Here is a 22,663-nt window from a genome sequence, read left to right on the forward strand (position 1 = left end):
AATAAAGTACTATCTTGTTTAGTGTCATATTCTGGTCTCTAAATGCAATAATATCCGTTTACCCTGTACAGTAAACATTTGGTGCCATTGCCTGTCAAACCTGGTATCAAAGATGTGTTTTGAAGATTGATGCCAAATTTACTTAATAAGGATCGAAATAAAAGTAAATAAAATGATGATGTACACACATCACATGAAGCATTAATTCACACACAACAAGTAGAACAAAGGTATAGAGTTCAACGGCTCACCGACGGGTACCAAGGGGGTGTCACTGAAAGTGACCACGGTGCCACGGGAGCACTGACTGACGGATTGCATTCACCTAACGGTCCACGAGAGGACTTGATAGAAGAGATGAGGGAAGAGTTCCAAAGACTGAGGTTGATCGAAGAATCAAGGGAGGAATTCCCGGAGTTGTGTACGCCAAAGGTGAAGAATTTGAACGGAAGAGTAGGAACCAACATGGCTCGAGGTGCCAAAGGAGTACGAGTGTGGGGTGAACTCTTCGTTTCCGATACACCAGATGAATGGATATAATTCAATAATCCAACAACTCTTTTTTTAGAAGTTGTACAGAGTAATGCGGTTGTGCAGAACAATGCAGGTGCACAACAAGCACAGAAGGCAAGTAGAACAAGACAAAAGCTAATGATGGCACGACCGAAGGAGACACTGCCTAAATTTATTGGACGGGATGGTCAACCTAGTTCAACACTATAAAATATGTGAAATGAGATGGACTGCGAATGGCGTAATGGATGTGGACGACTGGTTCGTCAGTTTCCAGCTACCTTAAGATGCGTAGCAATCGATTGGTTTTCAGGCATTGACCAAAAGAAGGTGACCACATTGGTAGAACTCAAGAAAGAATTTATAGCAAAATTTCGACTGCTAAGAGATGACAATGAGATTGTAGTGGAAATCTATAGTACAAAGCAAGGGAAGAATGAGACAGTTCGCGGAGATGCAAGGAGATTGAAGGAGTTGGTGGGAAAGATTGAAAGCCCACTAGCCGACGGGTTGAAGAAACGATGGTTTGTCTTAGCGCTAAGGCCAAAATTCGGAAAAAGATGAAAATAGTAGCTCTGACATCGTTCATTGATGCATATAATCAGGTAATGGATTTAGAAAGTGGATACAAAATAGGAAAAAGAAGAAGAGTAGATCTTCTGATTCGAAAGACTCATCCTTTGAAAGCAGCAATGAAGAATCGAATAAAAAGATTCAAGCATTACAAAAAGATATGTTGCGTATGATGAAAGAACTAAAAAATAGGAAGAAAAACACAGAAAGGGAACTATGGTGTACAGATTGCAAGGAAGGTCATACAAAGGGCACTTGCCCCAAGAACCAGTTTTGCGATATCTACTAGATTGTTGGACATTCCACCAAAGAATGTTCGTTCAATATAAAAACAAAAGGTCACTAGCAAGTGCTACTGACGCAAGAAGTGTCCACCTTGTGAGCTGCGGGAACAAATACAAATAATGACGCGACAACTTCAGGAGGGTATCGAAACAATCGACGCGGAAGAGGAGGCAACAACAATAACAATAACAATAACGGGGGCGGTAACTGGATACAAAATGTTCCAACCAGACGACCAATGATACAATGTTGTGCATGCAATTTATGGGGCCACCTCACCAGAGATTGTGCCATGAAGAGAACACTGAAGCTATTGTGTAGATGGGGTGGTTCTGGAGACCATGAAGACTTGAAATGCTCCAAGCCTGAGGTGAACCTATTGACTATAGAAAGAAGCAAGGAAGAAGTATTAACAGTCTCTTGAGCACAAGTGAAAAAGTCAACATATCTAGATCTTGAAGAGGAGAAGAGAAGGATGCGCCAGGAAAAAGTTGAAATAGAAAAGGAGATGATGGCCAAAAGAATGCAAATGAATGACATTGCAGGTACCTCAAGGAGGACCCAGGCGAAACATAACATTATATGAACTTCTTGTAATGCCACAGCTAAGAACAACAATTCTAAACATGACACCATCCCTAAAGACGGATGAGCCAAGGAAGAATACCTATGGTGGAAGTGAAGCCCCTATGACAGACCCAATATTACTCGCACTGAACACAAGAAGACACCCTGCTGTGGTAGAGATGAGTATTCTCGGAACCATCCTGATAGACACCATTGTGGATGGAGGAACTGGCGTATATGTATTTCCTGAGGAAACATGGAAGTTAGGACAACCAACCCTATGGCAACCTAAATTCCAACTACTTAGCATCGACCAACACATAACCAATCCTCTTGGGACTCTAATGGCGTAGATTGTAACAATCGGGACACAACCCTTCCTACTCGACTTTGTGGTCATTCTGCTGAAAAGAAAGGGTTATGATGCCATCCTCAGAAGGGGCTGGCTAGTACAGGTAAAGGTGAAACATGACTAGAAAAGGAACACTCTTTCGATGGAAAGAGGGTGTTGCAGGTTCATAATTGACCTACACACCCAGATGGTGGAAGAAGATGTGGCATCCTTGTCAGACTTTGAAGGCGAAGAGGGAGACGATGAAGGAAAGGAAAGGATGGAACTCGATGAAGAAGGATTCTTGAAAATATGAGGATTTGATGACGACAACTTGGACTCGTTGAATGGTCTACCTCATTGGCAAATGGAGGATTATGAACTCTTCCCAAGTTGTCACATGTTAGGGGTGGAAGAAGGAAATTAGGAGGATGAAAAGAACGAGTTTCCGACAGAATACCGAGAATTCAAGGAAGGAGACGACAGATAGATGAAACACCTGCGCACACATTCATTGAAGAGAAACCCATTAAATTTGAAGAACCTACAGTGAAGACTGTGAACTTGGAGACAATGCTAACTTGAAAAACATTTTTGTGGGAGATGATTGGAATCTTGTATTGAAAGCGGCAGCATTCGAAATATTCATGGAGGACCAAGGATGTTTTTGCATGGACGTACAAAGACCTAAAGGGAGTGCCACCAAAATTGTGTGTCCATCGGATCCCACTGATACAAGGGGTGGTGCCCATACAAAAGTGACCGCACCGGATGAATAAAAACTATGTTGCACGGGTCAAGGATGAGATTAATGGAATACTTGATGTAGGCATTATCTTTCAAGTACAGATAAGTGAGTGGGTGTCTCCAATTGTAATCTCACTAAAGAAGGATACCACTCAAGTAGGAATATGCTTGGATTTCCGTTATTTGAATGTAGTAACAATTAAGGATCTATTCCCAATACCATTCATTGATAGTGTTTTGGAGGAGGTTGTTGGGCACGAAATATACTCGTTCATGGATGGATTTTTTGGCTACAATCAAATATCCATCATCGAGGAGGACAAGCTGAAAACAACCTTTGTGGTGGAAGATGGAGTTTACGCCTACAACCGGATGCCGTTCGGACTGTGCAACACCTCGACAACATATTAAAGGATCATCTTGCACATCTTTGACAAGATGTTAGTAGGCAACTTCAAGGCTTTCTTGGATGATTTGTTAGTTTTTTGTGTGGAGGACAAACACCTAATTGCACTCAAGTAGTCCCATCGTGTGTAAGGCAAGCTTGAAGACAAACCCATACAAGGGCCGAGTAATACTAGAAATGCCACCTTCGACAAACGTGACAGAAGTAAAATCATTCCTCGGACACATTAGGTACTATAGGAGGTTCATTAAATTTTTTGCCAAAGTGTCTTACCCTCTTGACATATTGACTTGCAAGGGGGAGCTCTACAAGTGGGAGGCAAAACAGGATGAAGCCTTTAAGGAGTTGAAAACAAGACTGGTCGCAACACACATTTTGGCTTACCCAAACTTGGACAAGGAGTTCCTCGTACGTGTTGATGCATCAAATTTCGCAATCAGAGCAACACTCGCACAGATAAGTGATCATGGATTAGACCACACGGTGTACTTTGCAAGTTGAATCTTGTTGAAAGTAGAAAAGAACTACAACATGACCGGGAGGGAAGCTCTCGGAATAGTGAATGCTGTACAAAAGGTAAGGCACTACGTATTGGCAACCCTGTTTGTGTTTTATGTAGACCATCAGGCTTTGCTATATTTGGTGAATAAACCAATCATTCAGGGAAGGATAAGTAGATGGTTACTCATACAGGAATTCATGTTTAAGATTGTAGTATGTCCCGGAAAAAGCCATGTTAGCGCAAATCACCTCTCTAGAATCAAGTCAGGGGAACCACCGGAGGGAGTCAATGATGACTTGTTGGATGCACAATTTTTTTTAGATTGTCGTACTTCCATCTTGGTACGCAAGCATTGGAGAGTATCTTTCAACGGGTCAATTTTCTAGAGAAATGCAACCAAATGAGAGAAGGAAGCTCGTACGGAGAAGTTGAACATTCCAGTTGATCAATGAGCTACTATACAAGATGAGACCTAACCAAATCCTGCGGCGATGCATTATCGAAGAAGAAATACTGAGATTATTAAAAGAGGCACATGAAGGGCCAGCAGGCGGGCATATGGGGCCAAACACAACTGCGTGGAAGATACTTCTCATAAGGCTATGGTGGCCTACTATGCACAGCGACGCTAGAGAGTGGGTCGTTGGATGTGATGCATGTTAGAGAGCCGGGAAGCCACTAAAGAGGGATTTTATGCCCCTGAACCCTTCATAAGCGCAGGAACTTTTTGAATGGGGGAGATTGGACTTTGTCGAAGCACTGAAGGTAAGCAGAGAGCATTGAAGGTAAGAAGAGCTTGCAGATGTCGATACATTGTCGTAGCAATAGAGTACCTCACAAAGTGGGTAGAGGCAAGTGCCTTACCAGATAACTCTACATTGAGTATGCCAAAATTAATTTATGAACAAATCATTACAAGGTACGACATCCCTATCCAGTTGACAAGCTACCACAGAGGGCATTTTGTCAACAATGTCATTAGACTACTTACGATAGAATTCAAAATTTATTATTCCCTTTCGAGCCCGTACTACCAAGAGCAAATGGGTAGGCAAAATCAACAAACAAAATCTTAGGTTCAGTGATTTATAAATCTTGTAGTGTTGAAAGCAAAGATTGGGAAGAGAATTTACCATCTGCGTTATGGGCTTACCATACCTCTTACAAGGTCACCACGGGCCACACCCATTCTAGTTAATGTATGGCCAAGAGGTCGTAGTACCAACAGAGTTTATTGTACTAAGCTTATGAAGAGAATTGAGAACAAGTTGGGAGACATGGAGTCTTAGGGAGAGGTTATACAAAGCTTGACCAACAGAGACTACAAGCACAATGGGCTATAAAGATTTCACAACTTAGGCACAAGGTTTGGCACGACAAGCATTTGAAACTAAACAAATTCACGCCATGTCAACTAGTACTGAAATATAATGGGTGTAATGAGATTAAAGTAGGTAAATTCAAGGTGAAGTTGGTCGGGTCATACAAGATCCGTGAATTTGGGAATAACGGAGCGATCAAACTATGGACCCTGGATGGAAAGGAAGTAGCCGGCCCAGTAAATGGTTCAAAGTAACAAATTTATCATTAGAGAAATGATGTTTGGGGAGATAATGACACTCGGACGAACCATTCAGATAGAATGTGTTAAAAAAATAATAGTAATAATAATAATATATATTTGACAAAGACTATAGGTTTTGGGGGAATCACTTAGTTCATGAGCTTTATGATTTTGACATTAGTTGGATGAGAAAATTATTGGAGCAATTTAAATTCCAGTTTTTTGAAGAATTATTGAGTCTGCTTTGGAACCAATTGTACGAGATTATTAAGGAACTTACATAATATATAATGAATTGAAGACATATACTGTACTAAAAGGAAGGGTGTTAGCACACTGTATGGTGCACATCGGTGAACCGTGGCTATAAAAATGCATGCCGTAAGGTATCAAGTTTTTCCATGTCTAGTAACATAATACGGTATTCGGTGTTCCTTCATTGTGAAATAGGTATACTGTACACCATACAGCATTGGATGTTCCTTCCCACCAAATTGTCGTAGGCTAATGAGTAGAGTATAAATTGTTGAATTGATGCCTAATAATCATTGAAGAACAAGACATGCTGCATACCTTTGTGTTGCTTGGAATATTGATGTTTATAATGGATGAAAGTTCATTGTGAATAAATTGGAAGTATGTTCCTAGAAAAAATTAATATGAATCCTGGTTGTTGATTATCCATAAAAATTATAAAAAGCTTGATGAGAGCTCGAGGAATTGAATTCACAAAAACAATTAATTATGTGAGCCCAAAAATGTCGTACGTCATACGGTAGTAAGCCAATTTAACTCCAAGACATCGTGCGTTGTGCAATAGTTACCAAAGATTTGATTACTTCCAAAGTGAAAATTGTATTATAACATATGGGGCAAACGATGATTCAATGAAAGGAAAAACTTTAGTAGGATAAGCATTGAGCCTCCTGGATGCAAGAAGTTGAGAGTTTTTTCCTTCACGCTAGGTATCTCAGAGAAAGCCTTTGAGAGTTGATTGTTGGCACCATACGAACGTGATAGAGGAAGGTGCCGTATAGACTGAAATTGTTGTGTGTCCAAGGTAGGGGCGCAACTTGTTGCTCATGCAAGAACCCCATCACTTAGATAAAACTTTGGCTACAGGCAAGTAGATATCCCCCACGAAGCTTGGTAGGTCCTCGATATGGCATAGTGCTTCAGAGGTATTCAATTATGGTAGTTTTGAATGGTAATGAATTGCTTTCCCATTTCTCTGAAATAAGAAGTGATTATGGAGTCGGCTGGGAAAAGAGCTTGGAAAAAGAAGTTGGAAGAGGATTCAGGTACTAGTAAGAGGATGAATAAGAATGTGAAGACATTAGCCTCAAGCGTCTGTGATGCAGGAGGTACGAGAAAAAATAAGGGTAAATCGCAAGCATAGGCAGCTGCAACAATGCATCTCACGCCTTAGTACATACCTTTTGAAGGTCCGAATGGGTTGGAGTGCAGCAAATGGTGGCAAGATACCCTCGATGATCATGTGGTAAAAAACAACATAAGAAATGCACAGGTGGAATGGGCAATCCGAATGTCGGTCTTCTACATTCGAGAGTATGAGGGCTTTCTACGCACGATGATAGACAATTATGACAACTTTTCTAGAACAAGCTCATTTTCATACCTAGGGCAGGACTTGGTAATTTCTTTCAAGGCGACAAACTTTACAAGGGTATGTGGCATAGCCAGACATGCATAGGGAGGTAGGAAGATTGATGGCAAACCCAAGAAATTGAATCGGGAGGCAAGGGCGTGCTTGATAGAGCTGGTGTGCGGCAAACAATTTCAGGAGGGAGAGTGGCATTGCTTGATGGACTTCGTTAAGAGAAGGCTCATGGGATCGAGTTACACATCATATATTTCTTTTTTGTAGATAGCGATGATGAATGAAATCATGAATGGGAAGGTGTACGATTGGGCAACAATACTTGTGGAACACATGTATAGATTTAGGACACTGCAACACAAGACATTTTATGTGCTCCATTACACCTGATGGAGCTCAAAATTCTTTTGCCTCCATTCGACAAAAGCAAGTGAATATCAACTCCAATACACTAAAGGAACGATAGGAACATTTATTCTTGAATGTTTTAAGCAAATTTGGACTGTGGATATATATGATGATTTTGCCAGTAAAAAAAATTTAGTGATATATAATACATCAAAAAAACTACATATTGATTATTCATATATTCAAGGAGTTTGAGATAGGATCATTGGAGACTAAGAATTTGATGAAGTCCAATAATGAATTGACACTATTGATAAGGAGGTATTGGAGTCACTAGTCGAATAAAAAAACCAATCTTGCATATAGTCAGCATTGGAAGTGCATAACATCAACATTCCAGAAATAATTCTATGAAAATATTATATGACTTTGTAATAACTATTCCCATGGCCTACCCTCTAAGCGACATCTCATTTGGCTCCCATAGGTGCACATATTCCTAGTTTCAAAAAGTTCAGGCAACCCATAGTTATGACTCCCGTTATAGTAGTAGCCCAGCCAGTACTCGCAGGGAGCCCGGAGCCTACAGTCGTCTCGGAGGCAGTGGTTCCATCATAGACAACACTTCGTACATCGTCACCTACAACCTTATCGGACAAGGTGATAAGAGACACATGAGGGTGTGTTTGAGATACTTGTGGAGGAGGCACATGAGTGTCCGAGGGCGCCACAGGTTAGATTGGACGTGGTTGGTTCAGACGTTGTGGTCACCATAAATGTTGCATTATTGGCCAAGCCATCTAGTGAAGATACTAATAGGGCAAGAACATCACAAGGCTTGAGAGCTTATTTGAGTCGGATGTTAAACATCAGGCTAGTAGTGCGGGCATCCAATATTCTCTCGCTTATGAAGTGCATGCCCCAAGAGGAGAAACCTATAGTTTTGTAGGAAGAGTAGAGTTACCCCATTGGTACAGATGAGCTACCACCTCCAACTTCGACAGATAGCATTTTTGAGAGGATGTTATAGGCAATTGAGACAATGATGGGCACATAGGAGCAATCCACATTAGGATCGTTGAAAGATATGGGGGGGGATGTAGAGCCATACTTGGCTGATATGGTGACTCGAGGTTGCCAAGTGGTGATTTTTGCATAGAGACGCGCACTAGAGACAGTTTTTTAGGAGCTAGAGCATGTGTGGTCCCCGACAATAGTGCCAAATGTTTACTGTACAGGGTAAACGAATATTTATACAATCACTAGTACAACTATATCTTAAAGCTGTAACTTGGATCCTCATACTATTTTGAATGTGCAGATCGCACAAATCCTCTTCTTATGGAATACCATTTTATTGGTTATTAATACCTTGCACCTTTATTAGGCATAATCGGTGATCCTTGGTAAATGACTGTTTGTTAGCTTTAACATTAACTAGATTAGTTATGTTAGTTAAAATTAACTTCTTCTTGCTAGGCACCGATAATGAGAAGGTGTTTTGGGCTGACCAAGATAGTGTCATGTCCCTTTAAAGGACATGCCCTTTGGTTATGGTATATAAGGGTGGTAAAGTTGTAGTTAAAAGACACAATTGAACACCAAGTCTGCTCCTATAAACAACTCTGCCTCAAATCGATACTTGCTGTAATAAATATATTTCAGAAAAGACAATCAATATTGTTATCCAATTTCAAGATCAGAGTTAAAGGAAGATTAGAACAACAAGCTTAGTAAAGGAATTACCACATATCTGATCGTTAGAATTTGTAGAAACTTTACATGTTATTAGAGCTCTAGTAGTCGAACCTAGGCTCTGCAAATTAAATAATCAGACTTGATATATATCTAGCATCATTCTCCTATCTTCAATGGCATACACAATCAGACTCGAGGATAGGTTTGATGAGAAAGAACACTTTGATGCTTGGAAATTCAGAATTATGATGATTCCTGAAGAAAATGATGTAAACCAATTTGTTGATTCAGCATCTAGACAACCTACTGTTGAATCTCATAAAACTATCTGGAGTAAAGGAAACAAGAAAGCCATATAGATTATATTAGATGGAGTGAAAAATGATATAGTAGCCATGCTAATGAAACATCAAACAACATTTGATATGATGAGTGCATTACTAAATGCATATGGGGTTAACAATGCAACTAGAGTTCTTGCGCTAAAAAGGCAACTAAATCATATACAAATAAAGAAGGGAGAATTGATGAATTCTTACTTCCTAAGGGTTGCTAGTCTAAGAGATGAATTTGCTAGTATAGGAACCATCACTAATGACATGAAACTAACACTGATGACTATAGATGGATTACCAGATTCATAGGAAACATTTGCGGAAAGAGTAAGTGCCAGAGATAATCTTCTCGACTTCAATAGACTAAAGGGAGATTGTCTTTAGGAAGAATCCAGAAAACTTAAGAAAGGGGGAAAATTGAAAATTGAAGATGAAGAACTTCATGTTTTTAATACAAATTCTTATAAAGGCAAGAAGAAGCACTTCAAGAAGAAAAAGGGTAATCAAAAGAATGACAAACCTAAGAAAGATCTATCCAAAATAAAATGTTTCAGATGCGAAAAGTTTGGACACTGCAGATCTAATTGCCCTGAGAATTCTAAACAACAAGTGAACTGTACAAACATTACTAGGGAAGAAGATAACTATGATCTTGAGAATCATGTATTGTATTCGACATTATCAAATGAAGTCTCAAGTAAGGCATGGGTGATTGATAGTGGATCATCTCAACATATTACAGGATACAAAGAAGCACCAGACTCTATATCAAAAAAGGTTAGTGGCAAAGTCACCATCGGTGATAATTCAACACATTCAGTCAAAGGAATTGGAAATTGCACCTTGAAACTAAAGTCGGGTAATTCTCTTCTTCTCAAAGGATTACTCTATGTACTAGGAATAAAAAAGAATTTAATTTCAGTTACAACACTTAAAGATGATGGACATAATGTTGCATTCATGGAAGGTAAAGTAATAGCCTGGGCTAAGAACTACTCATTTAATAAAGCAAAATTAATTGGTCAAAGAAAAGGATACTTGTATGAATTAAATTTAGAACCTAGTTGACCTATTTAAGCCTTAATTCATGAAGCTACTGATATAAACAAAATATGGCACTGAAGGTTAGGACATCAAAATTTCAAAACCTTATCAACTATGGAGAAGATGGTTACTGGTTTACCTAAACTGAATAAAGATCACTCAAGCATGTGCAAAGGATGCGCTCTGGGTAAGAACACCAAAATTCCATTTCATGATAGCACTAGAAAAACTAACAATGTTTAGGAATTAATCCGCTTAGATTTATGTGGACCTATGTCTGTTCCTTCTCTTGGAGGAGTCTGGTACTATGTACTTTTTATAGATGACCTCTAGAAAAACTTGGATTTTACTTCTTAAAATGCAAAGAATCAGAAGAAATCCTGAAGAGATTTAAAGAATTTAAAACCTTAATTGAAAACTTATCATGACATAAAATTAAAATTCTTAGGACTGATAATGGAGGGGAATATACTTCAGATTTGTTTAAAGAGTTTTGTAAAGAAACAAGAACTAAGAGGGAGTATACCGTTCCTTATAACCCACAACAAAACGTGGTAGCAGAAAGGAAGAACAGAACTATTATAGAAGTTGCAAGCGCTATGATATTTGATGAAAACCTAGAATATTATCTTAGAGCAGAAGCCTCTTGTACTGCTGTCTATATTCAAAACAAAAGTCCTCACTCCTACCTTAGAGATAAAACTCCTAAAGAAATCTTTACTAAGGTTAAATCCAATATAAGTCATCTTATATTTTTTGGTGCCTAGTATATATACATGTTCCAAAAGAAAAGAGAACTAAGCTAGAACCCTATGGGAGGAAAGGTATTTTTGTAGGGTATAGTGAAACATCTAAAGCATATCGGATTTTCATACCTGGCCATAAAAATATTGAATTTAGTAGTGATGTAATTTTTGAAGACAATTTAGCATTCAAAAGATTCTCAAGTTATGAAGAACCCTCTCCTTTACTCAGTGCTGAAGGAAATACTAAATATGAGTCTTAAAGGGAGAACATTGAAGAAATTGAAGATGAAATTCAAAATCTCAATCTTGAAGAAACTCAAAATTCTAAGAAAAGACCACTTTGGGCCTTTAAGATGGTAGAGGAAGCACAAGACTTCGCTGCACCATCTGGAACAATTAGAGAAAGCAAAAGACCCAAAAGATATTCTAGTTATGCAACAAACATGAATGATTTGTCTAAATCAAAACCAACCAATGTTTCAAATGCTATTAAACATACAACTTGGAAGGGTGCTATGAAAAAGAATACCAATCCATTATGAAGAATGATGTTTGGGAAATTGTTCCAAGACCTGAAGGAAAATCTGTTGTTTCTTCCAAGTGGATATTTAAAATAAAGCATGCTGCTGATGGTAGCACTGAAAAATGTAAAGCCAAATTCGTAGCCAGGGGGTTCTCTTAGAAAGAAGGGATTGATTATAAGAAACCTTTGCTCCTGTTGCTAAATACACCTCTGTAAGAGCAGTCCTCACTATCAAAGGGATGGAAAGTACATCAAATGGATGTAAAAACAACATTTTTGAACGGAAAAATTACAGAAGAGGTATATTTGGAGCAACCTGAAGGATTTGAACCTCATGATTTTAAAGGTTTTGTTTGCAGGCTTAGGAAAGCTCTCTATGGGCTTAAATAGGCTCTAAGGGCTTGGTATGAAAGAATTGATAAATATCTCACTGGCTTAGGATTCTCTAAAAATGAAGCTGATCCAAATCTATATTATAAAAGGGATAAAGATGCTATGGTAATTTTGTTACTGTATGTTAATGATTTACTAATATCAGGTGATGATCATCTCATAGATCAATGCAAGAAAGATCTAATCAGAGAATTCGAGATCAAAGATTTTGGACGCCTTCATTATTTCCTAGGAGTGGAAGTACAACAGAATTCGGCAAAATTCTAACAACATTATACTTAATCAAGGGAAATATACATTAGATATATTGAAGAGATTTGGAATGTGGAACTGCAGGTCTATGTCTTCTCCAATGGAAACTAATCTACATAAACTTAAAGAAGCAGGAACAGAATCACCTCCCATAGATTCTACTGTCTACAGATAGATGATTGGGTCCCATATGTACTTGGTAAATACAAGACCTGATATTTGCTACGCTGTTAATGCCTTAATTCAGTTTATGTGTGAGCCAAAGGAGATTCACCTAGTTGTAGTCAAACACATTATGATATACTTACAAGACACTCTTAACCTTGGGCTCAAATATGAGAAAGTTGACTTAGATTTACATGGATTCATAGACTTAGATTGGAGTGGAAGTGTTAAGGATAAAAAAAGTACTTCAGGATGTTGTTTCAGTTTAGGATCATAAATGATATCATGGATATAATGAAAGTAGTCTTCAGTAGCACAGAGTTCCATAGAAGTCGAATACATTGCAGCAGCGATGGCCTCTTGAGAAGCAGTTTGGATTAGAAAGTTACTTGTGGGATTATTTGGTCAAGCCATGAATCCTACGATTATTCATTGTGATAATCAAAGTTCCATCAAGCTTTCTGTGAATCCAATTTTTCATGATAGGTCCAAGCATATCGAAATTCCTTACCATTATGTAAGAGATATGGTAGACAGGAATACTGTAAAATTAGAATACATTCACACTGCAGATCAGACAACAAATATTCTCACCAGACCTCTCTCTTGAGTGAAGATAGATCACTTCAGGAAAAGACTTGGTATGGTTGAATTGTAATTCATTTGTATTCTTTAAATTATTAATAAAATAATTTTATTGTCACACTATTGACTGTTATGAGCTCCACTATTTGTATTCATTATTTTACAGGTGACGATCTCTGAGATAATGAACACTTGTATGAATGACATTATGAGAGATGATGATCTCTTAGATAATGTGCTAAACAGTAGAGTTCTATTGTAAGATCTAGATAAGTTCAAGATCACATTGTGATGTAGACATTGCTATGTCTATAAGTCACAATTTGGATAAAGGAAGAATTTTATTATTCTCCAGACTTTATCCTGTGTTCTGGTAGATCTTAAGTCAGGATCATGTTGTGATATAGGAATACAAGTACCTATGAGTCACAACTTGGATAAATGAAAAATTTAATTATTCTCCGGATTTATCTTATATATTGTATTCTTTGCAATACTGTTATCACTAGTATCAATGATATGTCATATCGTAGGTTTGGTAATAGGACGTATCATGTGTTCAATGGTACCACATGCTTAGAAGATTCAGATAGATATAGAGTATCATTCTATGCTTATTCATCGTAATTGTTGATGCTAGATATGTTTTCTCTCAGTATGATTATCAAGTTAAGAGGGAGTGTTAAAACTGTTACTTGGATCCTCATACTGTTTTGAATGTGCAGATCGCACAAATCCTCTTCTTCTTATGGAATACCATTTTATTGGTTATTAATACCTTGCACCTTTATTAGGCATAACCAGCGATCCTTGGTAAATGACTTTGTTAGCTTTAACATTAACTAGATCAGTTATGTTAGTTAACATTAACTTCTTGCTAGGCACCAATAATGAGAAGGTGTTTTGGGCTGACCTAGATAGGGTCATGTCCCTTTAAAGGACATGCCCTTTGGTTATGGTATATAAAGGGGGTGAAGTTGTAGTTAAAGAACACACAATTGAACACCAAGTCCGCTCCTATAAACAACTCTGCCTCAAATCGATACTTGTAATAAATATATTTCAGAAAAGACAATCAATATTGTTATCCAATTTCAAGATCAAATTTAAAGGAAGATCAGAGCAGCAAGCTTAGTAAAGGTATTACCACAGATCTGATCCTTAGAATTTGCAGAAACTTTACACTCTATGATGATCCATAGTCTAATAGGATGAGATACATATATATTCCAAAGGGGCGACTCAACTGTTGTGCAATCTTTCGGGTACTAACTAATCTCGTCGGCTTTGTTATACTTTTGGCGATAACAATTGGTATACTTCATATGATCGTGATATTCATCACCATTTGGATAAATATGAATCTTGTCATTTTTGATTGTATAGATGATTGTTTTATATCAATCAACTACACATTATTATGAACTATTTATCGATATACGAGTGATTGTTTTATATAAATTGACTACACATTATTATCAACTATTTTTTGATATAATATCATTTTATTCTTCTTCACAACCCCAAGGATTTCAATGTGTTTTGACTAGAATAAGCAATGTTGTTGACCCATTACAGACTTTGGCTTATAACAACTCTCTGCTTTAGTCATAATTGCATCATTCTAGATGTGTGTCTTAGTCATTTTCAAACTATCACTACAGCTTGGTCATGATATCCATTTGGTGATACCTGTCTTCAATCACATGCCTTATTTGGTTGATTACTTGTAATCTTATTGCTATTAATCTTTCATTGTTAATTTGTTTATATTATTGATACTATATCAATTTGAGTCTTAATTCCAAATTATTCTTCATAGGAGACTTCTCGAGACTTCCCAAATTTGGATGGTCTCAAATAGCTAACCTTTGGACGGGGACCTTACAATCTCCTGTTCTTGAAAATTATTACCCACAAGCATTCTTTAAATCGCCAAATCGGTACAAGGATCCCAATTAAGCTAGTTGAGTACTCTTTGCTTTATTTTGTCTAGAATTTGTCAAGCCCCTCAATACTTCCCAGTAATGTGACATAGTGTGAGTCCTTCCCATCAACATTGATAATCATCCAACCATGTTTTGGCTTCATTTGCCCTCTCACACTCTTGGCTCATGATCATGCGAGTTGGTCTCGTACACACTCTTTGCAACTCTTTCACCATTGTTGGACAAATTTCGCAACTTGATCATCTCATGTTGCTCAAGCATCCTCCATCACATATTGGTTGACTCCCGCCCTCATTTCACTTATCTCAAACTTCTTGGTTTTAAAAGGGAGTGTTTCTCTTTTTGCCTCCACACTTCGATGTCAATTAGCATATTTTAGCTCTTAATCCTTGAGTATTTTTATTGCTACCATATTATAGTTTTTTCCATTATCATATCAATGTTGGTTGTCTGTAGAGGTGGAAATATCAAAATAGGGGAAAGCCTTTCGGTAGGCCTCTAAACCAACAGGCCCAACACTTTTCTTTTCTTTTTTGCCTTGTGTGCAGGTTTCGAAGGATGAGGCAACAAACAATCTTGGGATTCTTCTACCTCTAGATTGTAAGATCGTCCCCCCTTTTCTCTGCTTTAAATAATTGTTTTCACTTTGTAGGTTGCCTTCTGTAATTTACATTAGGTAGCTTTTCATTTTGTCGATTTAGATATTGATTTTGTACTTTCTAGCTTTGGTTTTGGTACTTTGTTCCTACAAGATGTACATGCATCATGTTGACATCTTGAATCAATGTTGTAGTCCTAGACTTGTGCAAGTGTCCAGGATAGTGAGCTAATGGAGCTAACTAGACAACCTTGACCAATTTTGTTTTGCATTTCAAGTAGATCAAACATTTCTAGCAGCTTGTAGTTCATGGTTATTTCCATTTGAATATTCTTTTATTTACACTTGAGATAAATCTAGCTAATTAATTGATCACCCTACTTCACCAGAGCATTAGTTTAGTGAGTTCGCACAAGGACCAATTTGCTTTGTAGAATTTCATTAATTGTTGAGGGTTGCAAAGTCCATTCTCCACAATTGCTTGCAATGATGCTTCTATTTAAGCTTTATTCTTTGCTGATAAGATGGTTTACAACTTTTCATATCCAAGACTAACATAAGCAGAAGGTCTATTAGAAAGGGTTGTCAGCATATACTGTCCATTTGGGGATCTAAGAAGGTTGTAAAGAAGCCCATTGCCGTTAATGCGGCAAGCAATGCCTTGATCTACAATCTTTGTCATGTCATTCTTTAAGGTGCTTTCCGATTGACCTCTTTTATTCGAAGTTGAAATAGTCTCTTCTTCAAAAGACAGTAGTATTGGCATTAAAGGATGTAGGCCAACTAGTTGTGATAAGTCACTAAGGTTTGTGCCAAGGTTATCTTGGGAAGAGAATGCTCCCTTTCCTTTGACCTATACATACTATGTTAAAATTCTACTGCTCTTAAATATAAGCCAATACCTTTTTCTTTGGCAACCCCTTTTTTTGTAAAGTTTCTACAAATTCTGTAAGATCAGACTGAGTTAATACCTTCTATAATGCTTGCTGCTATGATCTTTTAATATTCAGACTTGTAAGAAGTAATGTCAATAATATAAATATTATTCTGAGATGTTTTATCTCTGCAAGTAATCGAATAAGGCAGAATTGCCTAAAGGAGCGGACTCTGTATTTTTGTGTGTCCCTTATCTACAATTATACCTTATATATATATATATGACAACCAAAGGGCATGTCCCTTGTCTAGGTCGGCCCTTAATAGTACTCCCATAATCGGTGCCAAAAGGAGAATAGGATTTGTAACCACATTAACTAATTTAGTTAAGTTTATACTCAACAACCATTATCCCTGATGAGATGCCGATCATGCCTATGAAAGGAAAAATATATATTTTATGCTAGATAAGATATGTGTGATCTGCACAATCAGATCAGCATGATAATTGAAGTTACAGTTTTAACATTTTTTGCTTGACATAGGACAAGTACGAGTTTCTTGGAAAGGAATAGGAAAAATGTGAGCTTTCACTTGAGATCATGGTCAAAAAACTCTGCGGTATATTGCTGAACTCGTGATATACTTTGCGACTTTAGGCTGGGCGATATTATTGCAGAAAAAATTGGTGTAGTGGATTGGTTTTTGGATCAGTGAGTTTAACCTCCAAAAATTGCCGCATTGCACGTATAGTTTGGTTTTAAATCACTATAGAAGAAAGTGAATAATTGTAATGTTTAAATATGACAACCTTGTTTCATCGTTAGTATTTTATATAGACGTTGCCTAGTACATTTGTGGTGGCTATAAGGGATGTATTGAGTCCATAGTTGAAAATCTCGTTCTTTGCCACTTATATTGGCGAGGCAGAAAAAAGTTTTCTCGATAAATATCAGAGATAAATCGGTAGCTTCTCGAGAAAATATTGAGAATTTTAAAAATAACTTAAATTTAATTAAATATGCAATTTTTTTTGCAAAATTCAATAAGTAGATGCATCTAATGAGTCGATAAATGAGTAAACAAACCAAACAAGTTGATATATATATATATATATATATATATATATATATATATATATTCAATAAGTAACAAAATTGCATAATCATGTGGGAATGCCGATGTAGTTAAAGACTTTGAACTTTGAAGCATACTACAAGTACCAAATTGTCTTTGTTAAAAGATAAGCAAATACAAATGGCAGTGTTGCAAATGATGACTCTCCAAAACCCTTCTCCACTTTTGAAAATACTCAACGTTGCATATAATGATTGTTTTTGCATCTTGTCGACCATCCCAATTTTATTGATGAAGCCTGTGAGAAGTTGTTTAATTATCGTCGAGAAGTGGCGAGCAAACACCGTGAGGTGGCAAATTTATCACCAAGAAGTTTGCAACTGCTCTTCTATAAAATCTCGCGCAAAAAATGTGTCTTCTCGTAAGCCTCAACTTCTCGCAAGGATCCACTATATTGGCGCTATACCTGCGCGATTTTGAACTATGATCGAGTTTATCACAAAACCAAGGATTTCTCTCTAGTAAATTTCCCCGCTTATTCCTTAGGGAAAATTACTTTTTTCTCATACATAAATGCTGATGAAAATAAAAACCTATCTCTCCACTCTTCCATTTTTGGTCACATCTCTCAGGAGGTCAATATTCATGTTTTTATTTAAGTTGTCTATGCTTAATTTATGTTTTGTAATAAACTTTATTTAATCCTCTACCTATGGGATGAGTGACGACAACAACAACCCACTTTGGTATCATTCATTATATAAATCAATGTTTTAGTTTTAGTCATGTGTTATTATAATATTATTGATTAATATATTCATTAATAGAATTACTTACATTAATAATTGATTAATAACTTAATAAAATAGTAATCTTAAATTACTAAATCCAATGTATTTAACATTTAAAAATAAATATAATTTAATAATAAATGTATCGTATAAATTTTTAACTTTGATTAATATATGATGGAAATCTCAAATCTTTGATAAAATTGTTGATTTATTGCCAATTTTTTTCGCTGAGGTTTTGGTGATTCCAAGTTTTTCAAACTTATTGGGCCAGCTGCATTATTGCCAAGTGAGTTTTTCAACTATGCTTGAGATCACAAGCTCTTATACTCTTTTGCACATTGGCTTCAATGCATTGATAACCCTCACCACTAGGAAGTTGTTGAGTCATTGCATGTTTCCAAAGAGGCAATGATTCATAAAATCTAAATGAACTCTACATTTGGGGAAACTGAACTAGAACTATTTGCCATTTTGTGTAAACCTAAACCATAAAATTACAAAGTAACATGCCCAAGACAATACTTTGGATATCCTCATCTCAACATATCTTTCTAGATGCAGCCTTGTGACCGACCAACAACAACCTCCTCATCCCTATAATGTTGGCACCCTCCTCAACATTGAAATTATCTTTATACTATAATACTTTGGTGACAAACAAAATGCTAAGAGATGTAACGGGCTGATCATCTTTTACCAATGGTCAATGACAATCTATTGCACAATTTTGAAAATTGTTTCCTTTGGGTTATGTTTTGTGCCTTCTATTATATTTCTTATTTTCTCCACCATAGAGTTCATGCCATCATAAGTTTCACCCAAACATGACTGATTAGCATTAGCATACCTAATCATGTTGATGATAGGTTAAATGAAACTCATAACATATTCCATAAGCCCATTACTCATCATCTAGGATCAATGCTATTACTTTTTCTATTCTTCTTGTGCTTGATTGACTTCCCACATTCCATAGGTTGTTGATGACCATTGAATTGAAGGGCTCCAGGTGATGGTCGACTTGGAGAGTCAAGGTCCAAATGGAAGGAGGTCATGGTTGATCTAGAAGCGATCAAAGTTGCATTGCGTCCTTGGCCTTCAGTGTGTGATCATGAAACAATCTTCGTATCTTAGAAATTCTGCAAAAAGGGTATCTTAACTTGCACTTTATTTTTCCTTCTGAGATCCGCAACCTACAAGAAAAGTGTTTTTTATTATTTATGGGGCATTTGCCTTGGTCAAACCCCTGTTTAGGAACTAACCTTGAAATTGAAATAATTGAAATGCTGAAATGTAAAGTAAATGCACGAATTCACCTTACAATAGCAAGATTTTTCAAATCGAATGTAATGAGCTCACTTTACCAATTGAATGGACCAAGAGTATGTGAATGTAGAAGAATAGATGTTGAAACCCTCTCTTTATGACAAGCTCCACTATCACCAAAGGAGGAAGCTAGATCATGAAAGGTTATGGCATGAGCATGGAAGATAGATGATTAATCCCCCAAGTGAACTCCTTGAAGCTCCTTGAAAGCACCTCAAATGCAAGAGATCTCCTCTTTAATGGCTTGCAAAAGGATCTCCTTGAATGTACTTGAAAATGACTTTAATGCTAGAATGCTTTAACACGCAAGTGATGAGATGCAAAATGAGGCAAATGGATGTGGTTATAAAGGGTCCAGAATAAACTTTCACCCGCTGATCGATCTGGCAAGAAATTAATGCCTCATATCAACCCCGTCACGGACTGAGAACAAGACCCCAAAATGGGTCTCGGCTTAAGGATGCATTGTATCCTTGACCACAGGGACCAAAAAGTCTCGGGATTCCCTCGAGGTTGCAGAATAGGTTTCGGTTTTGAGAAATCAGGTGCAAATCTCGAGAAAACCTTGTTTCAGTCTGGAAAAGAGATTCACATTGATTTGAAAGAAGTAATGGAGGATCCAAGTGGATAGGTCCTACCTCGAGTTTTGTGCCATTAAATAGGAATACCAAGGAGGATCTATTAGGACCAAAGTAACGAGAATCGGAATCAGCAAGGCCGAATCAAATCATGAATAAGTCATGAATCGGTGCTCAATCGACGAATTTAAAAAACCTTCGAAATTTAGAGATTTTAACATTTTAAAACTTATTTCATGCACCCTTTATTTAATACAACTTAAACACACTATAACATCATCAAATAGAAGCTAACATACATAAACATGGAACATAAATGATAAATCCATCACATACGTAACTATGTTACACTTAAAATGTAAATTGTAGCTGAAGTAAATAGAAATTATAGGATCATAATGAGTCAAATCCTTAAGACATCAAATCATAAATGAATGTGAGATGAAGACCCTTAAGACATCAAATCATAAATGTATGTAAGATGAAGAATCAAGATCCATGAGATGTATATCAGTATCTGTAAATGTATGTCTATTCGTATATGTAAATGCATCCTTTTTTGGTGGTCTTCCTTCTTGCTCGTTGCAAACGTCTTTTTTTTCTTTTCTCTTCTTCTCTCTCACTTCTCCTTTCTTCTCCTCATGCTAAACAATTAAAAGGCCCTTTAGGGTTAAAACAGAGAGGAAAGGCAAAAAAACATTAAAAAAGATGCGTTTTTATCAAAACTTGACTTTTTTCCCTACATCCACGGCTGATTTTTCATGATTCACAGAGGTGATTAAAGTGATTTCATGTTCAATTGTGTGTGTGTTTTCCCAAAACTATTTCAATCTGGAATATGCTACATTATTCAATTTGAATAGCTTCATTTATGTAACTTGTTTGTGCAGAATGGAGATTTGTTTGCTTGTACTACTAAATAGTGAAAATAAAAACCTTTTGCTCCTTATTGTTGTGAACTGCATATCTGAAATTGTTGCAGGCTGGAGTATGAGCAGAGGCGGGACACTGGAGCTCCAATTGAAAAATTGATCACCTCTCTGACTAAATTCCAAGAGGAGCTTAAAAGGGTGCAAAATAAGGAGGCAGAAGTAAAATCATCAATGAGCGAATTTGGACAGGAACTAGATGAAATGAGAAAAGAAGCTGAGGGTATTACCTTACCTGTTGTAATTTTTTATTTCATTTTGTGTTAATGCTGAATTCGGTCATTTCATAATTTGGCTACACTTTCAATCTTTTGTAGTACGTTGAATATTAATCATCCAAACAAATTTTACATCAAATGGCCTCACATGTAGGTTCATGCATAGTTGAGACCATTAAAGTGGTGTTTTAATTATCCAGAAACAGGATGTTCTGTTTCAGATGATATTGAAAAAGGTTGAAACACTTCATCTCATCCATTCAAACATAAATTTGGAAGATCTTACTAATAGTCATTTTCACTATAAGGGATGGTGGCACATTTCAGGTGTTGAAGTAAATGGCATAAAAATGTTCCAATATATTCTAGACTTCTAGTTATTTGTGTAAACTCTAGTCTGTTTCAGAATCCAATATTTGAAATGTTTCTTTTTGCACAGAGGTCACAAATTTTTAGAATTAGTGGGGTGAAACAAACTAATTATGGTAATCAATCACTAATGGCAAGGGAATTTCTTAGGACATGCATCTTATTAACATTCGTTTTGTTGATGTTCTATTCCTCTTGTATCATTTTCTTTTGTACATTAATCATATATAATTTATATTATGCTGTAATTGTCTATTTATGAGTAGAGTTGGTGAAATGCCTTCCATTCAGCTATGTTTCACCTATTGGCAGTATACAATGTTATTTATAAAATTTTACTCGCTTTCATTTTGCCTCGTTTTGTTGATTTAGCACTATATTTTGAGAAATATTGCAATAATTGTTTGAAAAACTTTGTGATTAATGATCTTTTTCTTTTAGAAAATCCCCAAGATCGAAGTCTGTTGGCTGGCTACAAAGCTGATATTTAAGACTTGTTTGATTTAGGGGAAAACCCAAAAGGGTGGCCTAATGGTAGCTGATGGTGAAAACCTAGGATATTGGGTCCTCCCCTTGGGACCCTTGGGGCCAATCTGGTTTGGGCTAGGTCACCCTTGCTGTTTCAGACAGGGTTCAACCCACAGACTATGGTTTCAGCCCTATCGAGAGAGGAATTTCACTCTTGGGCAGAACCTGGGAGGAATTTGGTCTTTTTTCAATTTTCTTTCTTTACTTTTTATTTCAACTTTTC

At 36.8% G+C, this 22,663-nt stretch overlaps 1 protein-coding gene across 1 annotated transcript in view; it reads left to right on the forward strand.

The window, feature by feature from the left end:
- TTN8 (Structural maintenance of chromosomes (SMC) family protein) overlaps nucleotides 1-22,663 on the forward strand; it is a 188,954-nt gene that overhangs the window by 154,454 nt on the left and 11,837 nt on the right. Inside the window, exon 13 of the mRNA XM_089800051.1 lies at nucleotides 21,379-21,548. Coding sequence (XP_089656177.1) covers nucleotides 21,379-21,548 — 170 coding nt within the window. The remainder of the gene's footprint in view (nucleotides 1-21,378; nucleotides 21,549-22,663) is intronic.

Source organism: Cupressus sempervirens, chromosome 9 (assembly GCF_028749045.1).
Source record: "Cupressus sempervirens isolate cs-2001-9-10 chromosome 9, ASM2874904v1, whole genome shotgun sequence".
Taxonomy (NCBI): domain Eukaryota; kingdom Viridiplantae; phylum Streptophyta; class Pinopsida; order Cupressales; family Cupressaceae; genus Cupressus; species Cupressus sempervirens.